Source organism: Mustela nivalis, assembly GCF_964662115.1.
Source record: "Mustela nivalis genome assembly, chromosome: 3".
NCBI lineage: Eukaryota > Metazoa > Chordata > Mammalia > Carnivora > Mustelidae > Mustela > Mustela nivalis.
This window is the reverse complement of record NC_139022.1, coordinates 141,496,493-141,522,018: the sequence shown is the minus strand read 5'-3', so window position 1 is coordinate 141,522,018 and position 25,526 is coordinate 141,496,493. Positions and strand designations below refer to the sequence as shown.

Sequence of the window (25,526 nt, the reverse complement as noted above, 5' to 3'; positions counted from 1 at the left end):
AATTGTATGTGAATTCTCAAGGTTACTTTTTAAAAAGTATGAATAGGGGAAGAAAAACTCAAATGCCAGATGAGAAGTAAACAGAATTATAAACTGTTTGAATACAATTAGAGTACCCTGGGGCTGCATCACCAAATCTTAATTCTTTCTAGAACTGGGAGTTTATCTCCTTCCTTAGGCATGGGTAAATTACGCTTGTCACTTTGGATTTCCATGGAAGTATTTGCTTTCCCTGTCTATCATAAGATCAAGGTGTTAGATTAGATAATGGCTCCAAAGATATCCAATCTTAATTTGTAGAACCTGTGAATGGTACCTTGGAAGGCAAAAGTGACTTTGTAAGTGTGATAAATTGAGAATTTTGAGATGGGGAGATTATCCTGGATTATCTGGCCCTAAATACAATCACAACTGCCTTTATTAGGGGGAGGAATGCAGAGGTTAGACTATAGGAGAGAAAACAATGTGACCACAGATGCAGAGACTGGAGTAATATGCTCAAAAGCCAAGGAAGAAAAACTGCTGGAAAGCTGGAAGAGTGTGGAGCAGACTCAGCAAGGAGACTGATGCCAGGTGGGATCTCAGGACCCTGAGATTGTGATCTGAGCCAAAAACCAAGAGTTGGACACCTAACTAACTGTACCACCCAGCCACCCCTAGGATATTTTTAATCACTTCTAAAAGAAACCCTGAACCTTTGAGCTATCACCCTCCATCCCTTACCTATACCCTCAGCGTTTGGAAACCACTAGTCCACTTTCTGTCTCTACAGATTTATTTTCTGGACTTTCATATGAATGGAATCCTATGATATGTTGTCTTTGGGGACTAACACTTCCACTCTGCATTGTATTTAAGTTTCATCAATGTCATAGCATGTACGTTCTTTCCTATGGCCAGATAATATTCCATTGTATGGACGTACTGCATTTTGTTCATCCATCATCCATTGATGTACCTTTGGATGGTTTCTACCTTTAATTTTGAATCCTGTTGTCCCTCTACTTTTTCTCTCCTTTTCTTTTGCTCATGACAAGATTTTCTTCAAATCTCTTCCTCATTTCTCTTCCTTTATTGTCCATAGCTAAACTTTCTTAGTATTAATATTGTTCTAGAGCAGTTTGTTTAAATATGGTGGTATTTCTTTCAATATTTAACCTAGTTCTTTTAAAAATTTGTTTTTCACAGTCTGATTAGTCCTTTACTCTCCAAATTCTTGAACATAAGCTTTTTCTATTATATTCTCATTTCTACTCTAGGACCTAGAAGGATAAATTTCTGAACTTATTTTAACTGTATTATATCCATGGTGGTTTTGAACCTTCTTGGAGATGAAAGGTCTGAACTGCTTTATCCTATGCAACAGGAAATAGTACATTAAGTTTCTTCAAAGTCTTTGAATAACCAAGAACCTAAGCCCTACTTGATAACCAGATTGTAAAAAAAGATCAGGATGGTAAACCAGAATCAGTCATATACTTTTAATTGTCAGGAACAATAAGCACTTTACAGGGATTTATTTCAAGAAGTGGAGGGGAAAGGCCATGTTGAAAATACAGGTGCTTTGAAGACTGAGAGGAACTATATATGGTCAGTCGCTTATTCATATTAAAAATCAGTTTTGACTGATGGGTGGGTAGAAGATATTCTCTACTTGAGAGAAGAGGGGTGTTTGAGCCCAAAGTGTAGTATGTGAGCAAGATGTTTAAAATGTGTGTGTTGGGGGGGGGGGGGGAGTATAATTTGAGAGTTAAGATTCACCCAGGATCTTCTCTGCGGATTATTGCCTCTTAACCCACCATGTGTGTTAGTGACATGTCAGCTTGCAGCTGCATTCTGTGTATCTGTAACCTGCTCAATTGTTCTGGTACCGAAAACTAACATAACTATGGCACCTGCATATCTGAGCATGTCTTAAGAAGTAGACTTTGCTTTCTTGTCAGGTTTTTATGAGATCACCATATACTAGAGCAATTTTTACACGTTGCTTTCTTATAGGTATTTAACTAAAAATTGGACACTTTGCTTATTTACAACTTGGTCTCTTTGAAGGCTTACATGTAAATATCGTAATTCAAAGTTAGCACACACACAAAAAGAAATTAACATTTGGGGCATCTGGGTGGCTCAGTCATTAAGTGTCTGCCTTTGGCTCAGGTCATGATCCTAGGGTCCTGGTATCAAACCCCACATTGGGCTCCCTGCTCAGGAAGAAGCAGGCTTTCTCCTTCTCCCACTCCCCCTGCTTAGGTTCCCTCTCTGTCTCTTTCTCTCTGTCAAATAAATAAAATCTTTTAAAAAATTAGCACTTGACTCAAAACAGCTTGCAAGGGGTTGGGAAACTGAAAGAATATGAAGCTACAATATAAAGTCAGTGAAAAGCATGGCAATAGTGCCACAAAGAATGATCTTGTCCCAACTTGAGAATCTAAGTCTATGTAGTTTAAACTAAGACCAGCATGTAGGCACCTTGGACAGGCACTTTGGACAGTTATTTATTCTAACTAACCTATGTAGCACCTGCTGTATGTTAAGAATGCTAGGAAAACAAGGTCCCTATCTCTAGGGATAGGGACAAGTATCAACTAGTGATAAATGCCAGACAGAATTAAAGAAATGTACCCTCCAGTAACAAGAATGATACCATAGACTAGGTAGTCATAGATGACATCTCTGGATTGTGTTAAGCAGTGCTGTCCAATAAAGTTTTCTGTAAGATGGAAGTGTTCTCTATCTACACTGTCCTATATGGTACCATTAGCCACTACGTTCACGTCAATCCTTTACTCAAGATGGTTTCCCCATCTTGGAAAACAAAATGAGTAAAGGATTGACAGTGAACATAGTGGAAGAAAGCTGAAGCCTAAGTCCTGGAATCGGGAAAGCCTTCAAGAAGTGAGCCAATTCCGACCGCAGAGCTCCCATCCGCTCAGGAATAAGACACACCTGGTCCTCAGAGCTAGGGGAGACTGAAAACACGAAATAGCTGGGAATCTTTAAAATGCACACCTGAGGGGCGCCTGGGTGGCTCAGTGGGTTAAAGCCTCTGCCTTCCGCTCCGGTCATGATCCCAGGATCCTGGGATCGAGCCCCACATCGGGCTCTTTGCTCTGTGGGGAGCCTGCTTTCTCCTCTCTCTCTGCCTGCTTGTAATCTCTGTCTGTCAAATAAATAAATAAATAAAAATCTTAAAAAAAAAAAAATGCACACCTGAGCCTGCTGATATGTCTCATTCCATGAAGGGACTACCCGAGAGAAGACCAAAGTGAAAATTCAACCGTGAGATTAAACTAAAGAAGACTTGACCTCAGGGACACCAGATAAAGGCAAAGAGTAAATTCAATAGAGCTGGACTAAAGCTGAGGAAAACACCGCAAAAGATAAAGAAGCAGTTGAGCAAAGACCATTAGAGTATCAGTCCAGAAGTCTAATACCCAATTAGATGTTTCAAGACAAAGAGAAACGACAGCCATGGTGAGAAGCTACCAAGTAATTTTAGCAAACATTCCACAAACCAAAACTATGCATTTCCAGGCCAAAAAAAGACCACAAATGTCCAGAACAATGACACGTTAGCATTAAAGAAACAACCATTTAAAAACGCCTGGGTAGCTCAGAGGGTTGGGCCTCTGCCTTCAGCTTGGGTTATGATCTCAGGGTCCTCAGATGGAGCCCCGCATTGGGCTCTCTGTTCAGTGGGGAGCTGGCTTCACCCTCTCTCTGCCTGCCTCACTCTACTTGTGATCTCTGGCAAGTAAATAAATAAAATAATAAAAAAATAAAAACCTTCTACACAAGCACCACTCTGGACAGATTCACTATCAAATTTTATTGAACCCTAAAGGAACAACAAAAAATACCACCTTAGGGACCTGGGTGGCTCAGTTGGTTGGACGACTGCCTTTGGCTCAGGTCATGATCCTGGAGTCGATGCGGGATGGAGTCCCACATCAGGCTCCCAGCTCCATGGGGAGTCTGCTTCTCTCTCTGACCTTCTCCTCACTCATGTTCTCTCTGTCTCTCTCTCAAATAAATAAATAAAATCTTAAAAAAAAAAAAAATACAACCTTAAAAGTACTCCAGAGTTGGTTTCTTCTGAGACCTGTGTTGTTAGCTTGCAAATGGCTTCCTCTCTCTCTGTCCTCAGGTGGTCTCTCCTCTGGGTACCCCTCAACCTTGCTATCTCTTCACATCTCTTCTCCTTAAAAAGGCTCCAGTCAGATTAGCCTGGGGCCTGCCCTAACAGCCTCATTTTCACATAATTACCTCTTTAAAGGACCCACCTCCATATACACTTTCAGAAGTACCGGGAGTTAGGGCTTGAATAAACTTTGCAAGTGGGAAGACGAAACTCACCCCATAACAACACTCATGGGAGAGGGGGGCAATCTAAGAATAAAAAGAACTTTATTTAGATTGATGAAGGATATCAACAAAAAAACAGACAGCAAACCTATACAGTGACAAAACATTTAAAAACTTTTGGTCATAATCCCTTTAAAACAAATTCTTCCCCCACAAATGGAATCAATCACACTACAGGGACTTATTTTGTGTCTGTCTCCTTTTACTTTTAAGATCTTATCACTTTTGAGATATACCAATGTTATTGCACAGATACATAATGTTTCTCTTACTGCTAAGTACTATTCCATTGTATAGATGCGTCACAATTATTATACCCAGCATTTATTGGTGGCCATTTGTTTCGATTCCAGGTTTTGACTATTTTGAGTAAAGTTGCAATAAACATTAAAAAAAGAAAATAAAGGGCACCTGGGTGGCTCAGTGGGTTAAGCTGCTGCCTTCCGCTCAGGTCATGATCTCAGGGTCCTGGGATGGAGTCCCGCATCAGGCTCTCTGCTCAGCAGGGAGCCTGCTTCCTCCTCTCTCTCTCTCTCTCTCTCTGCCTGCCTCTCTGCCTACTTGTAATCTCTCTCTGTCAAATAAATAAATAAAATCTTAAAAAAAAAAAAAAAGCCTTTGGTCAGAGAATAAACTGATGGTTGCCAGAAGGGAGGGGAGGTGAAGGGGTGGGAGAAATAGGAGAGTAAGAGGTACAAACTTCAGTTATAGAATAAATAAGTCACAAGTATGGCATAGGGAATACATCAATAATATCCTTATTTTCTATGGTCATAGATGGTAGCTAGACCTATCCTAGTGATCACTTCACAATGTGTAAGAAAACTGAATCACCATTTTATACACCCGACACTAATATAATAGTGTATGTCAGTTGTAATTCCATTTTTTTAAACCTTTTGCTTTAAAGTCAAGGGGTCCAAAGGACAATGGCTAACTTATAACACCGGGAGACAGTATTTTATAGAATTCTGATCCAGTCAATTGAACACTTAAGATCAAGCTTTGGCAACATACAGACCTAAGTCTCAATCCCAGGTGCTTTATTTGCTGCGTAACCTTGAGAAGGATACTTAACCTCTAGAACTCAGTTTCCCCACTTTTAAAATGGAGCTAAAATATCGGTAACTCTCTACAAGTTATGAGGATGAAATGCCAATACAGGGGGCTCTCGAGTGCTGAAAGCTTTGTCAGGGCGCTGCTGTGTATTTCAAAGACCATGCCTTGAACTTAGTTTGGAGAAGTGGAAGAATTCTGCTTCTACCACCAACCCTACCTAAGATTTCAGGAAAATTACTCAGCTTTGGAATTACAGTGTCATTTTTTAAATGTTGATGAAATGAAATTAAGCAAAAGGCTAAGTCAAAGAGCAGTGAAAAGATGAGATGTCGATTTTTCTTTGGCTTTCACCAGTGTGGATCAAAAATAGAATCAAAAGAATTGGTAGGGGTACCTGGGTGGCTCAGTGGGTTAAAGCCTCTGCCTTCGGCTCGGGTCATGATCCCAGGGTCCTGGGATCGAGCCCCGCGTCGGGATCTCTGCTCCGCGGGGAACCTGCTTTCTGCCTGCCTCTCTGCCTAATTGTGATTTTTCTCTCTCTATCAGATAGGTAGAATCTTTAAAAAAAAAAAAAAAAAGAAAAGAAAAGAAAAAGAATTCGTAAGCTGGGCAGTCCAGCAAAAGTAGGCTGGCTTTGTGAGCCACTAAGCTCTACATTTGTGCCATCTACGTGAAAGCAGTCAAGAGTATCAGGAAACTCCGCTGCTGCAACTAAATTGAGTGATTAACCATTAAATTTCTCCAACACATTTCATTTGGCTGTGTGACTCATTGGCCCACTTCTGCTGGTGAAAACCACATCTGCAACCCCTTCCGGTGAACAAAAGCCTGAGTGATCTGGAGTGAACACAGACTGTGTTTTTATGTGACAGATGACCACGCACAGAAGGACAGGGTCACTACGCTTTGCAGCAGAAACAGTTGCTACTGAGCACACAGCTGTTGTGAGGTACAGCTCACATTCTGTCCAAATAACTGGTAAGTTATTATAGAAAAGAGCTGTGTTAGAAGAACTACTCTCGATTTTAAACTCATGGTCACTTGTTTGGATAAATGTTCTCCATATAACATATTATTACTTTAATAATGTCTAGACCTCTAGATTAAATGTTCCCCAACACATACAAAGTATCAAGACGATTGACTTGATTTATCAAGGAAAAATATCCCTTTGTTTCCTATCAGTAAGCTCACTGGTCCCAAATTTTTACAACAAATTTAGGAAGAAAGGAAGAAAAGTAGTAAATGTTGCCTGCTCCATAATAGTGCAGAATCTTATTCACTAATTTTAAGTGAGAATTCAGTTTGTATACCCGTTTAAAAAGTATTAGATCCTAGATGTGATAACTCTTTGACAAGAAGGCTGAAGGCATGGGGTGCCTGGATGGCTCAGTGGGTTAAAGCCTCTGCATTAGGCTCAGGTCATGATCCCAGGGTCCTGGGATCTCTGCTCAACAGTGAGCCTGCTTCTTTCTCTCTCTCTGCCTGCCTCTCTGCCTACTTGTAATCTCTGTCTGTCAAATAAATAAATAAAATCTTAAAAAAAAAAAAAAAGGCCGAAGGCTCAGATAACTCAGTCATGTCATAGCATGATTAACAATTTTATTTTCCCACAGAGGTGGACTTCAACAAATCAACCATCTATTTATGATAAAGAAGGAAATTATAATAATAGTGAAACCATATGAAACTCTTATTCAAAATTAAGAATTTAAGTATTGCATTGTTTCTCTCAGCCTCAAAATTCTTCTGAGAAATAATTAAGTTATTGAATGATTGGTTATTATGACTGGTGGGAGAAAAAGTGGGTCTCTGTTTCTTTCCTCAAATCTCTCAAGAAAAGACTACAGTTACTGAGCGTATAGAGGAATGTCAATCCCAGGTATCAGTGATATTGTTTGTAGGGTATTTTACAGCACAAAGCAATAACAAAGTATTTAGTTCTCAGGTTATGAAAGGTCATTTTGTGAAAATGATTTGACATAACACAATCCTAAATTTGATAAACTACTCTCAAAATATTTAAGAAGTAAATGAAGCAATGAAATACACTGGACAACAATGTGTTGTATAAAACAGCCTAGTTTGGGGGCACCTGGGTGGCTTAGTGGGTTAAAGCCTCTGCCTTCAGCTCAGGTCATGATCCCAGGGTCCTGGGATCGAGCCCCACGTCCGGCTCTCTGCTCCGCAGAGAACCTGCTTTCTCCCCTCTCTCTGCCTGCCTCTCTGCCTGCCTCTCTGCCTACTTGTGATTTCTCTCTGTCAAATAAATAAAATCTTTAAAAAATAAATAAATAAATAAAACAGCCTAGTTTTATACAGGAAAGCTTCTATTGAGGAATATTCTTATTATAGACAAAGGCCTTTGTTTTGAATCTAGGATGAGATAGTTGGTCATTTGAAGGTATGTTTATTTATATTTTATAGGAACGAGAGAGTGGTAGTCATCTCCTGAAGTCTTACTTTTCCTTTGGTAGTTCTGCTTGAGTTACTAAAATTTCCTGTTATTTTGTGTAGAATGCACCATAGGCTGCCAGTAAACAAAACTTTGTGTCATTGTCTGAAATTCTAAAACAGAAATGGGGACCCAGATGGAGGAAATACTGTTTTGTATCACATCAAAAGCGATAAGCTAAATTTTACAAAGGACTAAAACATCCCTTGCACTGAGAAAACAAAGAAGGACAAGAACCACTTGTTTAAACATGCAAATTGGTACTGAGTGATGTCCCAGCCTTCAGAGATCACGGATATAACCTTTGAGAAAGAAACTGAAATCTGTTTACAGATGAACTAGATCCTGCTTTGGTAAGGGACAATTCAGGCCATGGTACATTTTTAGTAAATTAACAGATGTTTCTGATAAATCTGTAACTCAGAAGGATTCATCATCCTCATTGTGTTTGACAAGCCAAAATTAAGCAAGTTAAATCAGTCTCAAGGAAAGAAAAATGCTATGTAGACAATCCATCAGATGACCAAAATCTAGAGTAATCTCTTCAAGAGGCAAGAGCTTATACTACTTGAATGTACTTTTTACTCAGAAAAGATTTCACTTGGAAGACCCACAGATATAATATTTTCTATGAAACTGTGAACAGTTTCAATCCCATACCTCCTAAAATAGGGTGGCTTAATACTGGATGCATAAATTTGCATCTGATTCATAGCATCAACTAATTAGGAGAAAACAGTAATTAAATATTAAGATGTTCTATGTGATTCATGCTCGGTCTTGCTGTGGGCGCACAAAAAGTCCTCTGTTTCTAAAGGGATGCAGAATGTCTTAGATTCTGGAGACAAATATCATGTGAGTTCAAACTCACATTCCACCTTTAACTGGCAGATTTTGGACAAGTTATTGAATTTCTCCATGTCTTAATTTCCTTATCTGTAGAATGTTGATAATAGCACCCACCTCAGTAAAATTGCTTGGATTAATAGCTAATACATGCAAAGCTGTACAGCACTGAGAATGGCAGCTGGCACATGATTAGCCCTTCAGGCAATTTTTATACCTATAACTGTTAAGGATTACTTGGGTCCCAGCAGGAGGGCAGTTAAGGTCTAGACTGCACAATAAAAATGAAACACTATTAAGTCCTAAAATCCAATCTTCGGGAAAGGGGGGTGGGTGGGAAGAAGGCTTTGAGATAGAGGACTTGGTTTAAATGAGGGTATGGGACATCCTAAATGCCTGAAAAAGATAGGACTGAGCATGGCCTTTAAGGAAGAACAAGCCTGACCCCAAAAATAAGGTTGTGAGAACACCCTGACCAGATAAGATATGGCAGGTTGATAAGGCTTAAATTCCATTGCCGAGGAAATCAAACTCTGACAGGGGCCTATTATAGTTTCCTCAGGAATTGTTGTTGAAATAGTATTGGTTTTTAGGAAACAGGACAGAATGTAGGGGGAAAGTCTAGAATCAGATAGCTCGGTTTAAAGGTATCGAGGCCTACCTAGGAATAAGTAGGTGAGGTTCTGGACCAGGGATAGGCATGAGTAGAGGAGGAAGGCAACTACCAAGGCAAAACCAAGAAGTGGATAAGTAATTAGATGTTCAGGCAATGGACAAGGAAGGCAAAAATGGCTCTAGAATTCTGAGGATGCCTCCATGGGCTACTATTGTATTGGTAACATAAGGCAGTATTAGGTAGATGATGGTAGGACATATTCTTTTTTTTTTTTTTTTTTTTTTAGTAGGACATATTCTTATAAAATACAAAGGGAGTTTAGGAGCTGACCTTGCCCTATGTATCTAAAGGTTTCTAAAGTTTTTTATTTATATTTATATTATTATTACTTATTTGAGAGAGAGAGTAAGAGAGAACACAAAAGGGAGGAGAGGCAGAGGGAAAAGCAGACTCCTGGCTCAGCAGGGATGAGGAACTCAATCCTGGAATTCTGAGCAGAAGGCAATTGCTTAACTGACTGAGCCACCCAGCTGCTCTCTCCGATGGTTTCTGAATGCCACTGAGGATGAGCAAAGAGGGTCAAGACTTCTGAGTGTTGCAAGAGCATCTCCTGTGCAAGGGAGTGCTATTCAACAGAGCTCTAAGTCCTTAAAACCACCTGAAGGCCTCACAGCTCATGAATGCTCACACAAGGCAGGGCAAGAGCTTCAAATGGTGACTGCTTGGAAGCTCTACTCCCATAGCTTTCAAGTATACAAGACAGTATTGTTAACTACTACTAGCATCATAAAAACTCACACTGAGTTTGGTTAGACTCACTGTTGAAGGATCTCTGGGTGTGGAGCAGAGCTGGGGTTTTCTCAGAGCTTCTCAGCTGATCATCTGTCTGCCATAGGGGGTCAAAAATGCAGGATCTTGGGTTTGCGAGAGGTAGGATTGGAGTGGGAGGCAGTGAGGCAGGTCAGCATGTGGACGCCTCTGCTCTTAGATCACTATCAGGGCTGGCCCCAGAGAGTCCACGGACAGTGGCAGAGCCACCGTACACATTTCCTGGATGCAGAGTCTTCCCATCCAATCTCTATTCTCTTTGGACCTGCTAAGTCAATCTCTCTCTGCACTGCACAATTTTCTGAGAGAAGTTATTAAAAAGGACTAGTAATCTAAACAGAGGGCATAGACATGATGGCTGTCTCTGGGTGTGATTTCTAATTAAAATAAATTTTTAAAATAGCTTCTTGCTATCTTCCAAATTTCTGCAATGAATATATATTACTTTTGTAACTTCTCCAGGGAGATCTAATTTCAGTCAGGGCTATAGTTTAGGCCACAATCAGCTGCTCAGTATCAAACTGGTGGCTTCTTTATCTTAAAAAAAAAAAAGAGAGAGAGAGAGAGAGAGAGAAGAAAGAGTTCTCCATATTCATGGCTCCTACACCCTCTAAGTTCTGAATTCTCCCCAGGATCCTTGGCTGGTGCATTCTTCTCAGTTTGTTCTGCCATCGAACAGATGCTTCCATATTAAGTCTTGTCCCTCTCATTCTGCATGTTTTAGCCCCAAAGGTGACTTTAAAAGCAAACCAAACTAAGCCTAAATAATACAATCCAGGAAACAGGGATGGGCGAATCCTTTATTCCATTCACTGTGATTAAATATCTAGACCACAATCTCCCCCCAGCATTTTTAGCACAAAGAATGAAAATACTTCAGACATGAGGAGGAGCTAGAGGAAAATCCCATACATTGAAGTTATCTCAACAATTTTACAGAAGAGACTAGCCTAAGGGTATATTACATCTCTCTTTAAAGTTTATGGAAAAATTCTTGTTGAATATGTGTTATGGTAAAGCAAAATGCAGGCATGGAAAAACAAATGACTTTAAAAATAACAACATCCTTACAAGTCCAGCTTGCAGTCATTAGAGGTAGTACAGCTGGGGTCAGTTTATAGACTTCTGTTTTTAATTTGCATAAATAGCCCAGTGCTTGGCCAGAGCAGGCACGCAGCTGCCTCACCCGGCTCATTGATTTTGTTAGTCACCCCACAGACACCCAGAAGGTGCTGAGACACGGGTCAAGGCAGTACTAAGAATCCGTGTGAGGCTGTACCGTGACAGTCCTTCTCCACTCCCACAGCAAGGAAAACCCAGAACTTCTTTTTTTTTTTAAACCCAGAACCTCTGACAATGTTTTCTCAACTTTGAACTAGCATTTTTTTGAGTTCTGCTAATGAAGAAGAAACTCCCAGCCCCACCTCAAGAACATCAAACATCATGCAATGATACTTCCATTGCCCAGACTGACACATCGCTAAGCCCTGAAATGGAAAAACCAAAGCAGTTGGTTTTACCTTATGGTAAGTCACATCGTAAGAGCTTGCTAAAGATTGGATGGTTGTGTCCCTCCTGAATTTATATGTTGAAATCCTAACCCTGGTATGATGGTGTTAGGAGGTGAGGCCTTTGAGAGGTGATTAGGTCATAAGGATGGAACCCTCATGAATGGGATTAGAGCCCTTATAAAAGGGGTCCCTTGTCCCTTCTGCCATATGAGGGCACAGCCTTCAGAACTGTGAGAAATAAATGTTTGCTGTTTACAGCCCCCACCCCCCACCTCCGATCTCATGGTACTTTGTTCCAGCAGCCCAGAAAGACAAAGCCAGTGTTCAATGCCCTTGTAGGTGAAGGAGGCATCGTTCTACAGCAGAGGGCCAACCATTTATTCAATAAACATAGGACACTTCTGAAGTCTAGTTTCTTTTTTTTTTTTTTAAGATTTTATTTATTTATTTGGCAGAGAGAAATCACAAGTAGATGGAGAGGCAGGCAGAGAGAGAGAGAGGGAAGCAGGCTCTCTGCCGAGCAGAGAGCCCGATGCGGGACCCGATCCCAGGACCCTGAGATCATGACCTGAGCCAAAGGCAGCGGCTTAAACCACTGAGCCACCCAGGCGCCCCGAAGTCTAGTTTCTGATATTGTTGTGAACAGGATGCGGGTTTCCTGTGTCTTGCTTTATAGAAAGAAGATTATGCATTTGAAAGTTTAACTTCATAGAATGAAAAATTAAGAAAAACCCAAGATTAAAAGTCAAGTAACTGATAGAAAATTTCAGGAAAAAATAGAGCAGATCAGAGTAGTTGGGGATGGCATCATAGAAGTGGCACTTAATCCATTTAACGTTAACGGCACTTAACTTCATTTAACGTTCAGATTCCATGAATTATACCTTCCAAGGACTCAAAGATATAAAGGACCTAAAATAGGGCCTGATTCCAGCATCCTGATGCTTACCTTTGCCTGGTGTCTCGTTGAACACAGCAGGAATGTAGAGAGTGACGAGTGTGATAGTAACAAACATGATAATGAGACACTTTCAGTCATAGAACTTCATATCTGGAAGAAATATTCCAACCCAGTCTCCTCCTTTTATAGATAAGGAAATTGAATTTGTCACTTGTCTACCTTATACTGTTAAGTTTGAAACTGAGCTGGGATTCGGATCCTGGTATAGACCCTGAAGGATAGGCACATTCCAGTTGAGGGAACAGTAAGAGCTCAGGCAAGGTTGATACTCAGGCAGTAGACACCAGTCAGTTTCACTTGCACCTTGCCTCACCCTATATTGTCTGTTCTGATTGATGGGTGCCCCTGCTAACTCATTAACTATTCTGAATGTCACCCCCCGGGGAAAGGCACATCTCATTTCCTGCTCCGCTAAATCAGTGTAACAGAAGGAGAGAGAGTTTTTAATAATGAAGTACTAGGAAGCAATTAATCTCTTAGTGCTGCACAATGCTTGATATGGCACACCTTTCTCCGAAGATCTCACGGAGACGGAGTATGAATGTACAAAACAGTTCTATGTGTTAAGAACAAGGTAAAGGACAGAGCTAAAGAACAAGCTGAATCCAACGTCATGATTCCATTTATAAAGTTGAAAATTTAAGTTAGGTGAAGTACTCACAGGTGTAAAATTAAAAAGGACAAAGCAGGTTTGTTTTTGGGTTTTGTTTGGTTTGGTTTAATTTGGTTTTATGGTATTAAGTCTTTACTCTGGGGACAAGGAAGTTAGGAAGGTGTAGCAACTCACAAGGTCTTCTGGGGCATGGCAATTTTCTATTTTTTCAATACTGGTATTCATTTTGTAACTAGTCATTACCCTACACATCTGTTTTATGCACTTTTCCATATGTTATATTTAACAACAAAAAATGATCACTATAGCAGACTGAAGTTTGGTTTCTTTTTTGAAGGCTGGGAAAGTAATGTGGACAGATCATCAGGTTCAAGGAGCAGTTGCTTGAAGACGAAACAAAGGAGCCTGGGAACAAAGATGCTAAAAATGGCATCACAATTAGAATGTGGAGATTAGCTATCAACATCTCACCATCCCTGCGCGGAGGAGAGCCCTTCCTGTCCTCTCACTCCCACAGGGAGCGGTGGTTGTCATAAGCATTCTTGATTAACAGCGTTGTATTTCGAACACTTTCAGGAGATATGGCCAGCCAGACTTCCAGGAAAAACATACAATACAGATCTTGATAGTAAATGTGCTGAGAAAGTAAAAAGAGTAGAATGAATCATTGATTTCTGAATCATTGATTTTTTTTTCTTTTTTTTGCTGTCTCATTTATCGGTGTTCTATTCAATGGCATTAAGTACGTTCCCAATGTGCAACTATCACCACTATCCATTTGCAGAAGAGTCATTGATTTTTAAACAGTAAAAAATGGGCACAGGATCTCAAGTCTCATATCCTTTTTGGATAGATGACGGAAGGAGGGAAGTTTTGTCTGTACGCATGGGGAGGGAGACCGTAGTCTTGCGGGGGGTGTGTTTTCATAAGGGGGCAGTGACAGTAAGTGTCCCCTGCTGCGCATTGGCTTGCACGCAGAGTAGCCAAGCAAGGACACTATGTGATCACCACGTGCAGCCTTTCTGCAGTGGTGCTATTGGACCCTAAGCACCGGGACTTGCTGTGCTGGTCCCAAAGAGAGGCTGCCTGCAGCGGGACCATGGGAAGAACTGACATGCCTGAAGGTGGGTCTAACCTTCGCCAGAGCTGCAGTTCTTTGTGTTTTGGTTTGATTCTACAAAAGTATTCTCTTGCTGCATGATATGCAAAATTAGTGTAATTTTGGAGGTGGAAGGGACCCTAGAGATGATTTATTCAAACCCTCTCACTGTCCAGTTGCAGAATCAAGGATGATAAGAAGCCCGAGGAGAGTGATACCGCCGGGGGAGCTAGGCACTGCAAAATCCTGCAGCTGCTGCACTCATTTTAAAATTAAAGGGACTGAATTCTTAAAACCTTTTTCTTTTGCTTTATTTTGAATAGCCAGAACCTCCCAGGAATAATAAAAGCACAGCTAGAAATCTCTAATCTGGTGGGGTTTCTTTCCCTTTAATTTTACCACATGTGGACCCTGAAATTGTAATAAGGAACAGGACCAAACATAGTAACTCACCATATAATGCAATCTAACCCAGATGTTGACGGCAGGCTGATTACTGAAGCACAGGCTGAGAGCTTGTTTCAGAAGTGGGGAAACACTGGGATTCTAGAATAGCAGTCATAACCCTCAGCTAAATGTCCCTGTAGAGCTTGTAACCAAGGCCATTCCTAATACACAGAAATGTTTTATATTTATGCCCTTTGTCCATTCTCAGCTTCTTCCCTCCTCTTTCTTTCCTTCTGTGAGCCCACGTTCCCACATTCCTATTATTTCCTCCTCTCTCAGTTCCCAGGAGCATCTTGCTTGCCCTTGGGTTTTCGGGACCTCCCGTTAGAACATCCTGGCTAGGACTGCGTTTCTAAAAAAGTTTATGACTCATAAGACTATTTTCCTGAATTTTCCTCCATTATCAAAATCCCTTACTATCATTCTCAATTCCAAAGTGTGCTAAGGGGAGCCTGGGTGGTTCAATCAGTTAAGCATCTGCCTTTGGCTCAGGTCATGATCTGAAGGTCCTGGGATAGAGGCCGGCATCTGGCTCCTTGCTTAGCAGGAAGCCTGCTTCAGTCTCTGCCTGCCACTCCCCCTGCTTGTTCTCTCTCTCTGTCTGACGAATAAATAAATAAAATCTTAAAAAAAAAACCAAAAAACCCAAAACACCCTAAGTGTCCTATGCTGACTTCCCAAGGTAATTTTATAATTTAATCAGGGTTTATGGAGGAAGGACCAAATTATGACTGACTGACTAACATACATACATACATTTATTTATTTATTTATTTACTTATTTATTTTAGAGAGCAAGCACAAGAGCCAAGGGAAAGGGAAAGAAGCAGACGTCCTGCTGTGTGTGGAGTCTGCCTCCGGGCTTCATCCCAGGAACTCGAGATCATGAGCTGAGTCAAAACCAAGCCAGACACTTGAGTGAGCCACCCAGGCACACCCCAAATCATGACTTTGGAAAGCCATAGGCACTTTTACTTTTAATGGGCCCCTTACTCCATTAAAAAAATATGAAAAATCATATTGTACAACTGCTTTGGAAGAAAAATAAATACAATCCAGACTGGATTCATTATTATTTTCCCATATAATCTTTTAAAAAGTAAAAACGAAAAAATATCGTAGGCCCTAAGCATTGTACCTACCAAGCCTCCAGCGTACTGTCTGTGCCTGTTAGTGCTTCCCGAAGACTGGCGGGTTACATTAGCGTATCAGACTGTGTTGAGTTATCACTACGATGCTTTTGGTTGTAAATAATGGAACAAAACTCAAATGGGCTTAAACAACAAGGGGAATTTATAGGCTCACAGAGCTGGTCAAGTTCAGAGACTGCTATGGCTTAGAGTCAGGTACCTTCCCTTGTGAAACTTCCATTCTTCAGGTAAAGACAGAGACAGACCAGTCATAGACCTCACTTTTGACCTGCCCATTGGCCACTGCTCTCCCTGCCTACCTTCTTATCAGAGCTCACCTCCATGACGAAAGGAGCTGAAAAAGCCAGACATGCTTTCTCAGTCTCTCGGGGGGCTACGCTTTAGACACATAGCCACATTCTGGCCATTGCAACTTCAGTGAAAGTATGCTTCCAGGTTTCCTCCCCCTTAGCTGTGCAGGAAGTTCCCATTCCTTCTGTCCTGCTTTGGGATATGCACAGGCTTCTGCAACAGTCTTGATTTCATGAGAGGCCACGTGAACCACACTTTGAAGGTGGCAGAGCACAAAGACCCAGTTTCGGGTTCTTGATGACCTTGCTGAATTACCCAACCAGCCCCGAAACTCGTACCTCTGAACACTTTCATTAAGTAAGATAACAAATTTTTAGCTGGATATTCTATTACTTGCAGCTTCCTACAGATAATGAGAAAACAAGGGAATGAACCCCAGATTTTCAGATATTGATACATGCTATTAGAACAATAAATATGATGCAGGACTGCTTCAAACTGGAGGATTATAGAAAGGCTCTCTAAAGTGATATTTGAGCCTGATGGAGCCAGCCAGCCAGAGATCTGGAGGCAAGGTGCTTTAGACGGAGCAAACGGTAACTCTAAAAGTCCTAAGTGGCAATTACTAGAGTGAATTTGAAGAACAGAAAGAAGTCCCTTGATTGCAGTACAGCGAATAAGGGGAGGGAGTAGAATGTGAAGTCAGACAAGTTATAGGTCATTTTGCTTTTTTTTCTCAGAATGCCTTGGCACAATGGTATATTCTGGAAAACTGGGTGGAGGGGACATTTTAAGGATATCAAGTGGCAAAATCTCATTTTGTAAGCAGCTGCTTAGTGTGCATATTCAATGTGGTAGCACTATCTGCCCATCTCCTTCATAAGTAGCGTCGTCCAGCTCCTAAGCTCCTTTTCAGAGAACTGTACTCCTCTCACATATGGTTGCCACAGGAGCAGCTCTATTTTATGAAAGGACCTGACTATAGTTTACTGGACCAGAGATGGGTATCTAATCTAAAAAGGCTTTTCCCCTAGGGGTTTTGGAATTGGGGGCAAGGGATCAAGTTAATGCCTTGCACATGGCTAAAGATGTAAGATATAAAGCTTGGAAAATGTAGTCATATCGTGATCATATGAAAAATCAATTGGTTGTCTATCCTGAGAGGAGGAGTAAGGGAAGGACAGCCCTAATGGAATTCAAGTCCCTGGTTCCTGTAGGTTCCCAAAGCCCAGCCCCACTTTTCCCTTTTTGGGTTTGGTGATTCCATTTTTATACCATGGTTTATTTCAGGGACCTTTTAGGGGAAAGGGGAGATGTCAATAATTGGAATCAAGGGTGAAATGTTAAAATAACAAATCTTAAAATATAGAAGTAGCTGAGTAAAACTGAGGTGGGGAGCAGTAATGATTCAGAGGTCCTGAGCTGAATGCCTATATTCCTAGTTATGTAATAGCAAAGCAGTTGATTACTATTGTCTCTTGAGGACCACGAGCCTATAAAGATTTCAGTAGTGGAGCACCTGGCTGGCTCAGTCAGTGGAGCATGAAACTCTTGATCCTGGGGTTGTGAGTCTGAGCCCCATGTTGGGTGTAGAGACTACTTAAAAATAAAATCTTTAAAAAAAAAAAAAAAGATTTCAGTAGAAGTTGATATATCCACCATGTATTTATTTATTTTGTTCTATCTTTAGGAAAACTAATTTCTATTTAAAGCTGGCTTACCTCTAAGTATATAGAGAACAACAGAGTGTGCTTTAAGAAAACAATTTTTTTGCTCATAACCAGTGATCTGTGACCGCTCTTGCTTCGATAATTGTCTTGCTAAATTGTACGAGCCAAATTCTTTTTTCTTTTTTAAAGATTTCATTTTTTATCTGAGAGAGAGAGAGAGAGAGAGAGAGAGAGCATGAGCAAGGTGAGGGGGCAGAGGGAGAAGCAGACTTCTTGCTGAGCAGGGAGCCCAAATCAGACTCTCTCCCGGGACTCCAGGATCATGACCTGAGCCAAAGGCAGACACTTCACTGTCGGAGCCACCCAGGTGCCCCTGTACCGGCCAAATTCTTAACAGCACTCTAAGATCTGTGCATTAATTTGGAAATTTGAGAGAACCTAAAATCTTATTACTCTCCTTCCCTTGCTCCAACCCATCTTTAACTTTTGCAAATTAGTAACAGGGCTTGGTACATTCTTTTCTACTAGGCAGAAAAGTTCCATTTCCTCTACTAACTTTACCATGACTCCAGTTCTCCCCCACCTCTCTATTTGAGCTTGCATCCTGAAACTTCCTGAGAATTCAGATCTGGATTAGGTACTCTTGCTAGGAACTCTTATAACACTGTGTTCCTACTATCACCTCGTTTTACAACTGCTTTCTTGTCTTTCTGCACCACTGAACTATAAGTTGAAAGCTGGGCACACAGTACGGTTTTATTTATTTTTTTTTTTAAGATTTTTTCTTTATTTATCTGACAGAGATCACAAGTAGGCAGAGAGGCAGGCAGAGAGAGAGGAGGAAGCAGGCTCCCTGCAGAGCAGAAAGCCCGATGTGGGGCTCGATCCCAGGACCCTGGGATCATGACCTGAGCTGAAGGCAGAGGCTTAACCCACTGAGCCACCCAGGTGCCCCACAGTACGGTTTTAATAAAGAGTGTTGCATGAATGAATCGAAAGTTATAATGAATACTAAAATAATATATGCAAAGTATTTGGCATATAAACAATCAATACTTTTTTCTTGCTTTCTTTTATGATTCATAAAAAAACCCTAGAACCTGAGAACAGTAAGGCATACTGAATATTGCCCTACAGTGGGAACAGCTATGCAGATGAAACCGGGGTGATGCGAAAATTTAACTGTTTGGCCAACCGTCATAGCAGATGCCCAATAATTAGAACAGAAGAGCCTGGCCTTCTACTTAGAAGAGATGACTGGCCTTCCCCCAACAACAGAACATAAATTCACTTATTAATAAACTGAACATATGGTGACTATATCTAAGAAGAATTGAAGTTAGATTGATGGAAAGTTATTTACCAGTGATACTTTGAAAGACAATCCAAGTAGTTAAATTGACACTACTTGTACTGATAAGAACTTACTTATAAAATAATCAATATCTCTTTTATATATTAGTGACAGTCATTAAAAAACAATATTTCCAAGCATATAAAGCATAATAAAATCTAAGAATAAATTTAAGGTATACCAAGCATGATTTAAAACTATACAGCTTTACTAAGGATCATAAAAATACTTGAATAAGAGGGGAAAGAGCATGTGCTTTTAAAGATTCTTCGATATTAAAAGATGATAATTCTCCCCAAATCGTTTTACAAACACTAAAATTTCAAATAAAACACCAAAGTTTTGGGACGCCTGGGTGGCTCAGTTGGTTAAGCAGCTGCCTTCGGCTCAGGTCATGATCCCGGCGTCCTGGGATCGAGTCCCACATCGGGCTCCTTGCCCTCCGCAGGGAGCCTGCTTCTCCCTCTGCCTCTGCCTTCCACTCTGTCTGCCTATGCTCGCTCTCACTCACTCTCTCTCTGACAAATAAATAAATAAAATCTTTAAAAAAAAAACAAAACACCAAAGTTTTTTTGGTAAAGTTCTTGTTGAAAGATAACATACATACAAAAAGTACATGTATAGCGCATCTCAACACATGTGTAATTATTTTTAAATGGGGTTAAGTTCAAAGGCTCTCTGAAGTAAAATGGAGCAAAATAGCCCATAAAATTTCAATTTAAAAAACTAAAATTTGGGGGGTGCATGGGTGGCTCAGTGGGTTAAGCCTCTGCCTTCGGCTCAGGTCATAGAGTCCTGCATCAGGATCCCTGCTCAGCAAGGAACCTGCTTCCCCAGCCTCCCGCCTGCTTCTCTGCCTACTTGTGACCCCTCTCTCTCTGTCAAATAAATAAATAAAATTTTTTAAAAAGTTAAAAAAAAATAAAATTTTGGAGCTGGTACTCTAACATAGAAATTGACAGAAAAGGATAAAAGAAATTGACAAAAAAACTCATGAGAACATGTATAAATAAATATGGTTAATGTAGCATTTCAGACTGTGAGTTAATTATAGAATCTTTAATGGTGCTAGGAAGATTGTGATATCAGTATTTAACTGAATATTGGATTTAAAAAAGAAATATAAATAAAATCAGAAAAGATCCAGAATAATATATAGCTTAAAATTTATTATTTGTAAGCATGCCATTAAAAATTGACATCATAATAAAGAAGATTGATAGACTTGTCTGCATACATTTAATACTTCTCTGTGGTGAACATCCTAACGTTAAAAGGCAAATGACAAATTAGGAGACAGTGTTTGCTATCTTCTTAGGTCCCAGGCAGTGTCTGATAAGATCAAGGTGTGCTTTATTCTAGTGAGTTTATGTACAGATCCTGGAGTCAGATTGCTTGGATTTGAATGTGAAACGGCCCACTTACCAGCTGTCTTAGGTCAGGTTCCCTAGAAGCCATGGCTGAGATGAAGATTTCTATACAATTGACTTATCAAAGATGTTCTCTTCAGTGAAATCTAAAGAAGGCAGGAAACAGGCTAAGACAGCGGGATAACCTAGTAAAGACAAGGGTTCAAATGAAGCTTTACCTCAGCCTGACCTCACTGGAAGATGTAGAGCAAACATGGCACCATGAAGTCTTCTGGCCTTGAAGCAAGCAGGCTGGGCCTCTGTATCCTCACTGTATCTGTCAGTCATTGTTCGTTGGCCATCCAAATACTTGGGACAAACTGAGGACTATTTTCCTGAGAAGGGTGCAACTCTGAGTTGTTAGCCACCAACCATCATGGCGGCTAGATGATGGCTGGATGCACTAGATGGACAAGGGGACTGGGAGACAGCACTAGCAGCATCTTCCAAAATAACTAAAATCAGTCATCCTGATTGAGTTTCTTAACTCTTTGAAGCTTTCATTTCTTCATTTACAATGAAAACATATCAATGCCATTGGGTTGTAGGAGTTATGGTAAGGAATAGTATGTCAGGAAAGAGTAACAAAAATACTCAAAAGTTAGCATTTAGTAGAGTTTTAGAAGTATAAATGTTCACTAATAATAAAATGGGAAAACTGCAAAGACTGGCAAAGCATAAGTGAAGAAACAGAATTGTCCAAAATACCAGAATATTTTCTTTCGCTGTAACTATAGAAATGCAAACTTAAAGCAAATAACTATTTATTTCTTATTTAAGAGACAAAATCAAAGATGATACTCAGTGTTAGCAAGGTGTCTGTGTGGGAATAGAGCAATCTCTTACATTCCTAGCAAGAGTATAAAATGATCGGGGTGCCTGGGTGGCTCAGTGGGTTAAAACCTCTGTCTTCGGCTCAGGTCATGAACCTGGTGTCTTGGTGTCCTGGGGTCCAGCCCCGCATCGGGCTCCCTGCTCAGCAAGGACCCTGTCTCCCCCCTCTCTCTGCCTACCTCTCTGCTTATTTGTGATCTCTGTCTGTCAAATAAATAAATAAAATCTTTAAAAAAAAAGTATAAAATGATCGATTATTTTCTGGAGGGCATATTGAAAATCTGTCTGAAGTTTTTAAATCATGTATACTTTCTTAAATGTGCATTCCCATTTCCAAGAATTTATTTGCAGAGAATTTGGCATAGGAATTGGTAAATACTTAAAAATACAAAGAAGTGCATACGTAGTGTTATTCAAATATTGGAAAATTGGCACGAGCTGATAATTAAGAAGGGATAATAATGACAATGCAGTTACTATGAAGAGAAATGGTATAAAAATATACTTACTGATAAGAAATTAAGTCCAAATTTGAGTCAAAAACACAAATTAAAAAATTGTATCCTGGGGAGCCTGGGTGGCTCAGTTGGTTAAACAACTGCCTTCGGCTCAGGTCGTGATCCTTGAGTCCCGGGATCGAGTCCCACATCGGGCTCCCAGCTCCATGGGGAGTCTGCTTCTCCCTTTGACCTTCTTCCCTCCCATGCTTTCTCACTCTCTCTCTCTCAGATAAATAAAATCTTTTTAAAAATTGTATTCTGATAATAAGACACAATTTCTAAAAACATTTGGAGGTAACATACACTAGTGGTGATTATCTTTGTGAGATGAATTATTTTTATCTTCTTTGTGCTTATTTGTAGCTTTCTGATCTTTCTGCAGTGAAGAAGTGACACGACAGTAACTCACAAGCTTCGGGCTTCTCAGGAACTCAAGCTGGTAGGTACAAAATGTGAGGGTGGCCTTCAGCCACAGTTTAGTTCTTTTTGATTTCCTGCTATTTCTGCCAAACCTAAATTTGTAAGCAAATGCTTGGAACATATTTAAAGATAGAATGAAGATCAGTTTCAAGCAAACAGATCTCTTCAACACACAGACACAAATCACTATGAACAATGAGTGCACATCTTTTTACCTAAGGAAGAAAAAGAAAATCTTTCCTGTAAGAGCGACTGGTGAGAGAACTACCTTAGGTTGTTGCTTTGAAACTTGATTCACACTCATTTGAAAAATCATTTCTTCAGTGTACTCATTTTATTCTGTCTTTAGGCTCATTGACTATTTGGGCAAGATAGCAAACTGTATCAATCAGAATTACAACAGAAAACAGATGGCACAAAGGGGTAAGTGAAGAGAGAACAAAGGGATAGTTTACAATGCTGTGGGCAGGGCTCAGAAAAGGCATGACATCAGGGCTCGCTAGCAATATCAGAGAGGTTGAAAGAATGAGAAGGAGGAGCTGTTGTTTGAACCTTGAGAAGCCAACTGAGAGATGCAGGGACTCGGTAGAACACAGGTCACCATACCAATCACATCCGGCTCCTGTCCTCCAAGGGCTGGCTCAGCACTTCAAGCAGCTTCCATGTCCGGGCACCTCCACACCAACAGAAGTGTCCACAATCCTCACAGCAGGGGCAGAGAAAAGAGAAGCCCCCACACCAGCTCTTCAGTGCAGCTAACTGGAGGTGATGGGTCATTTCTGTGTACGTCTCATTGGCTGAAGCAAGTCATGTGGTCTTGCCCAACCACAAGGGGCTGGGGAAGAATCCTCATATGCACCTGAAAGGAAAAGAGAACTAGAAACACTGGTGAAAAACACGGACAGAGAGTAACCCCTGTTCTTTTGTATTACGCTGCATTCCTTTGTATGAGAGACAAATTCTCACCCAACCTTGGGACATACTCTATGCTGTGCCGTGTCACAGTTGCCACTAACCACACTGAGCACCTGAATGTGACTTGAGATGTGCTGTGCAGGTAACATAAACCTCAGCGTTTTCAAAGACTTAGTATAAAAAGTAGAATGCAAGATAACCTATTAATGGTTTTCATTATTGATTATATGTGGAATGGTAATGTTTTTGAAATACCAAGTCAAATAAAAATACATCATTATTTATTAATTTTATCTATTTTTATTTTTTAAATGTGCTTTCTAGAAAACGTTGTGGGTGTCTTGTGTTGTGGCTCGCACTATATTGCTATTGAACAGTGCTGTTCTAGAGAGTTCTCTTGGTTCCTAAGAGAGTTTCTAATAGGAAAAGATAGGGCACGTGGGTGGCTCAGTGGGTGAAGCCTCTGCCTTCGGCTCAGGTCATGATCTCAGGGTTCTGGGATCCAGCCCCGCATCGGGCTCTCTGCTACGCAGGGAGCCTGCTTCCTCCTCTCTCTCTGCCTGCCTCTCTGCCTACTTGTGATCTCTGTCAAATAAATGAATAAAATCTTAAAAAAAAAAAAAAAAAGATAAAGAATTACCAATTTCTCTTAGAATTCTCCACAGGATGAATCATTACTTTAATTGCTCCTGTAGGCAAGCAGCTACACAAGCGTGAAGGTTTTCTTCTTTTATTTTAGTGTCTAATTTAAAATTCTTTATTAAAATTCAGGATCAGTCTTTTTTTTTTTAACTCTCCTCCATAAAGGCAAAGCACAGGTGGCTTGTAGAGACCATTATTCCATGGAGAGTCTTTTTTATAAAACGTGTTTAAATGTCACTCAGTTCCATTAAAACAAAGGAGCCATTCAGTAAATGTGTTGCATTTTAGTTTTTTACCTTCTTGTAGAAACTCATTTCAAAGACTTTGACTGCTTTCTTATTAGGAAAGGGTACACAGAAAGTCATTAACTTTACCTTTTCCTGCATACTGAGAGCTGAAGTTATAGGAAGTTCTTGAGATTTCTTGGAAATATGGTCTAACAGTAGCTATTTTTAAAAAAAATATTTTATTTATTTATTTGACAGAGAGAGAGAGAGAGAGAGATATCACAAGTAGGCAGAGAGGCAGAGAGAGAAGGGGGAAGCAGGCTCCCTGTTGGGCAGAGAGCCCCATGTGGGGCTCAATCCCAGGACCCTGAGATCATGACCTGAGCCAAAGGCAGAGGCCTAACCCACTGAGCCACCCAGGTGCCCCTAACAGTAGCTATTTGATGGCCTGTGCCAGAGATGCCCCCTTTGGCCCTTCAGTCCCCTCCCTTCCCATAGACCCAGCTCTTTGCCCTAGAGGCTGACCTGCAGCTCTGTACTACGAGGTCTGGAATGGAGATTTCTGGTAGAGACTAGAAGCAGGGAGTAGATCAGGGTCAGGGTATTTACTTACCTGCAAGGTAGCCTGGGGCTGTCTGTTTAGGGTTGAGTCAGAAAAGGGCATCATTCTAAACAAAAGAGTTCAATATGGAAATTAGAGTACTGACTGAGTACCACTGCTTTTTGTCATGATGGCAAGTTCCAGCACTGGCTCACTCTGCTCATCCTTGTGGGTCTAGGAGTGGTGACAACTTTGCTGCTCCTACCCTCAGATGGCTGCCCTAGCCCTCGTGATTCCCTAATAATACTCCCTTGAGTGCTCCTGAAGTAAGTGTGCCATCTGCATTCGACTGTGACCCGGACACCGTGCCTGCTGGCATCTGGTGCATCTGGTGGGAGGGCTACCTCAAAACAGGGGCTGTTGAGTGTCCTGGCCAAAAATGAAGGACAGAGGAGCCGCAGTTTGAAGATATTTGCTTAAGTCTAGGAACATAAGACATATATTTCTGCCTGATATTTTGAAAAGCTCTTACAATGTCTTAGGACAACAAACCCTGTAATATGACTAAGATAAGAAAGAAAGGTTATCAGGATGCACCTTATATGCTGTAGTTTTCTCTCTGGAAAAGAAATGTCAGTAATGGCACTACACATTAAGCTCTATACTCCACAATTGTTGGTCTTCTAAGAAGATACTCGCACTTCTTTTAGATGGGAACTTCAAAAACGTCCTTTGTTTCCCCACTGGTACAATGAAGAGTTTAGACAGGATT

The 25,526-nt window shown here is 40.7% G+C and overlaps 1 protein-coding gene across 18 annotated transcripts in view; it reads right to left on the bottom strand.

The window, feature by feature from the left end:
• Window positions 1-13,331: 13,331 nt before the first annotated feature.
• Window positions 13,332-25,526, bottom strand: part of LOC309860781 (uncharacterized protein) — a 130,669-nt gene continuing 118,474 nt past the window's right edge. For 3 of the 18 annotated variants that reach the window (XR_014309619.1, XR_014309626.1, XR_014309630.1), the window contains 4 exons: window positions 24,827-24,881; window positions 23,036-23,288; window positions 13,735-13,891; window positions 13,332-13,659 (listed from right to left, as the gene is read on the bottom strand). Coding sequence is in view for 1 of the 18 variants with exons in the window: in XM_082723232.1 (XP_082579358.1) it covers window positions 13,760-13,891; window positions 14,807-14,899; window positions 20,692-20,724 (258 nt within the window). In the remaining 17 variants the exon portion in view is untranslated. Of the gene's footprint in view, window positions 13,660-13,734; window positions 13,892-14,806; window positions 14,900-17,963; window positions 18,116-20,691; window positions 20,822-20,865; window positions 21,079-22,744; window positions 23,306-24,826; window positions 24,882-25,526 lie in introns of those variants that run through there. The other 15 variants (XR_014309627.1, XR_014309629.1, XR_014309635.1 and 12 more) reach the window with 10 other exon arrangements.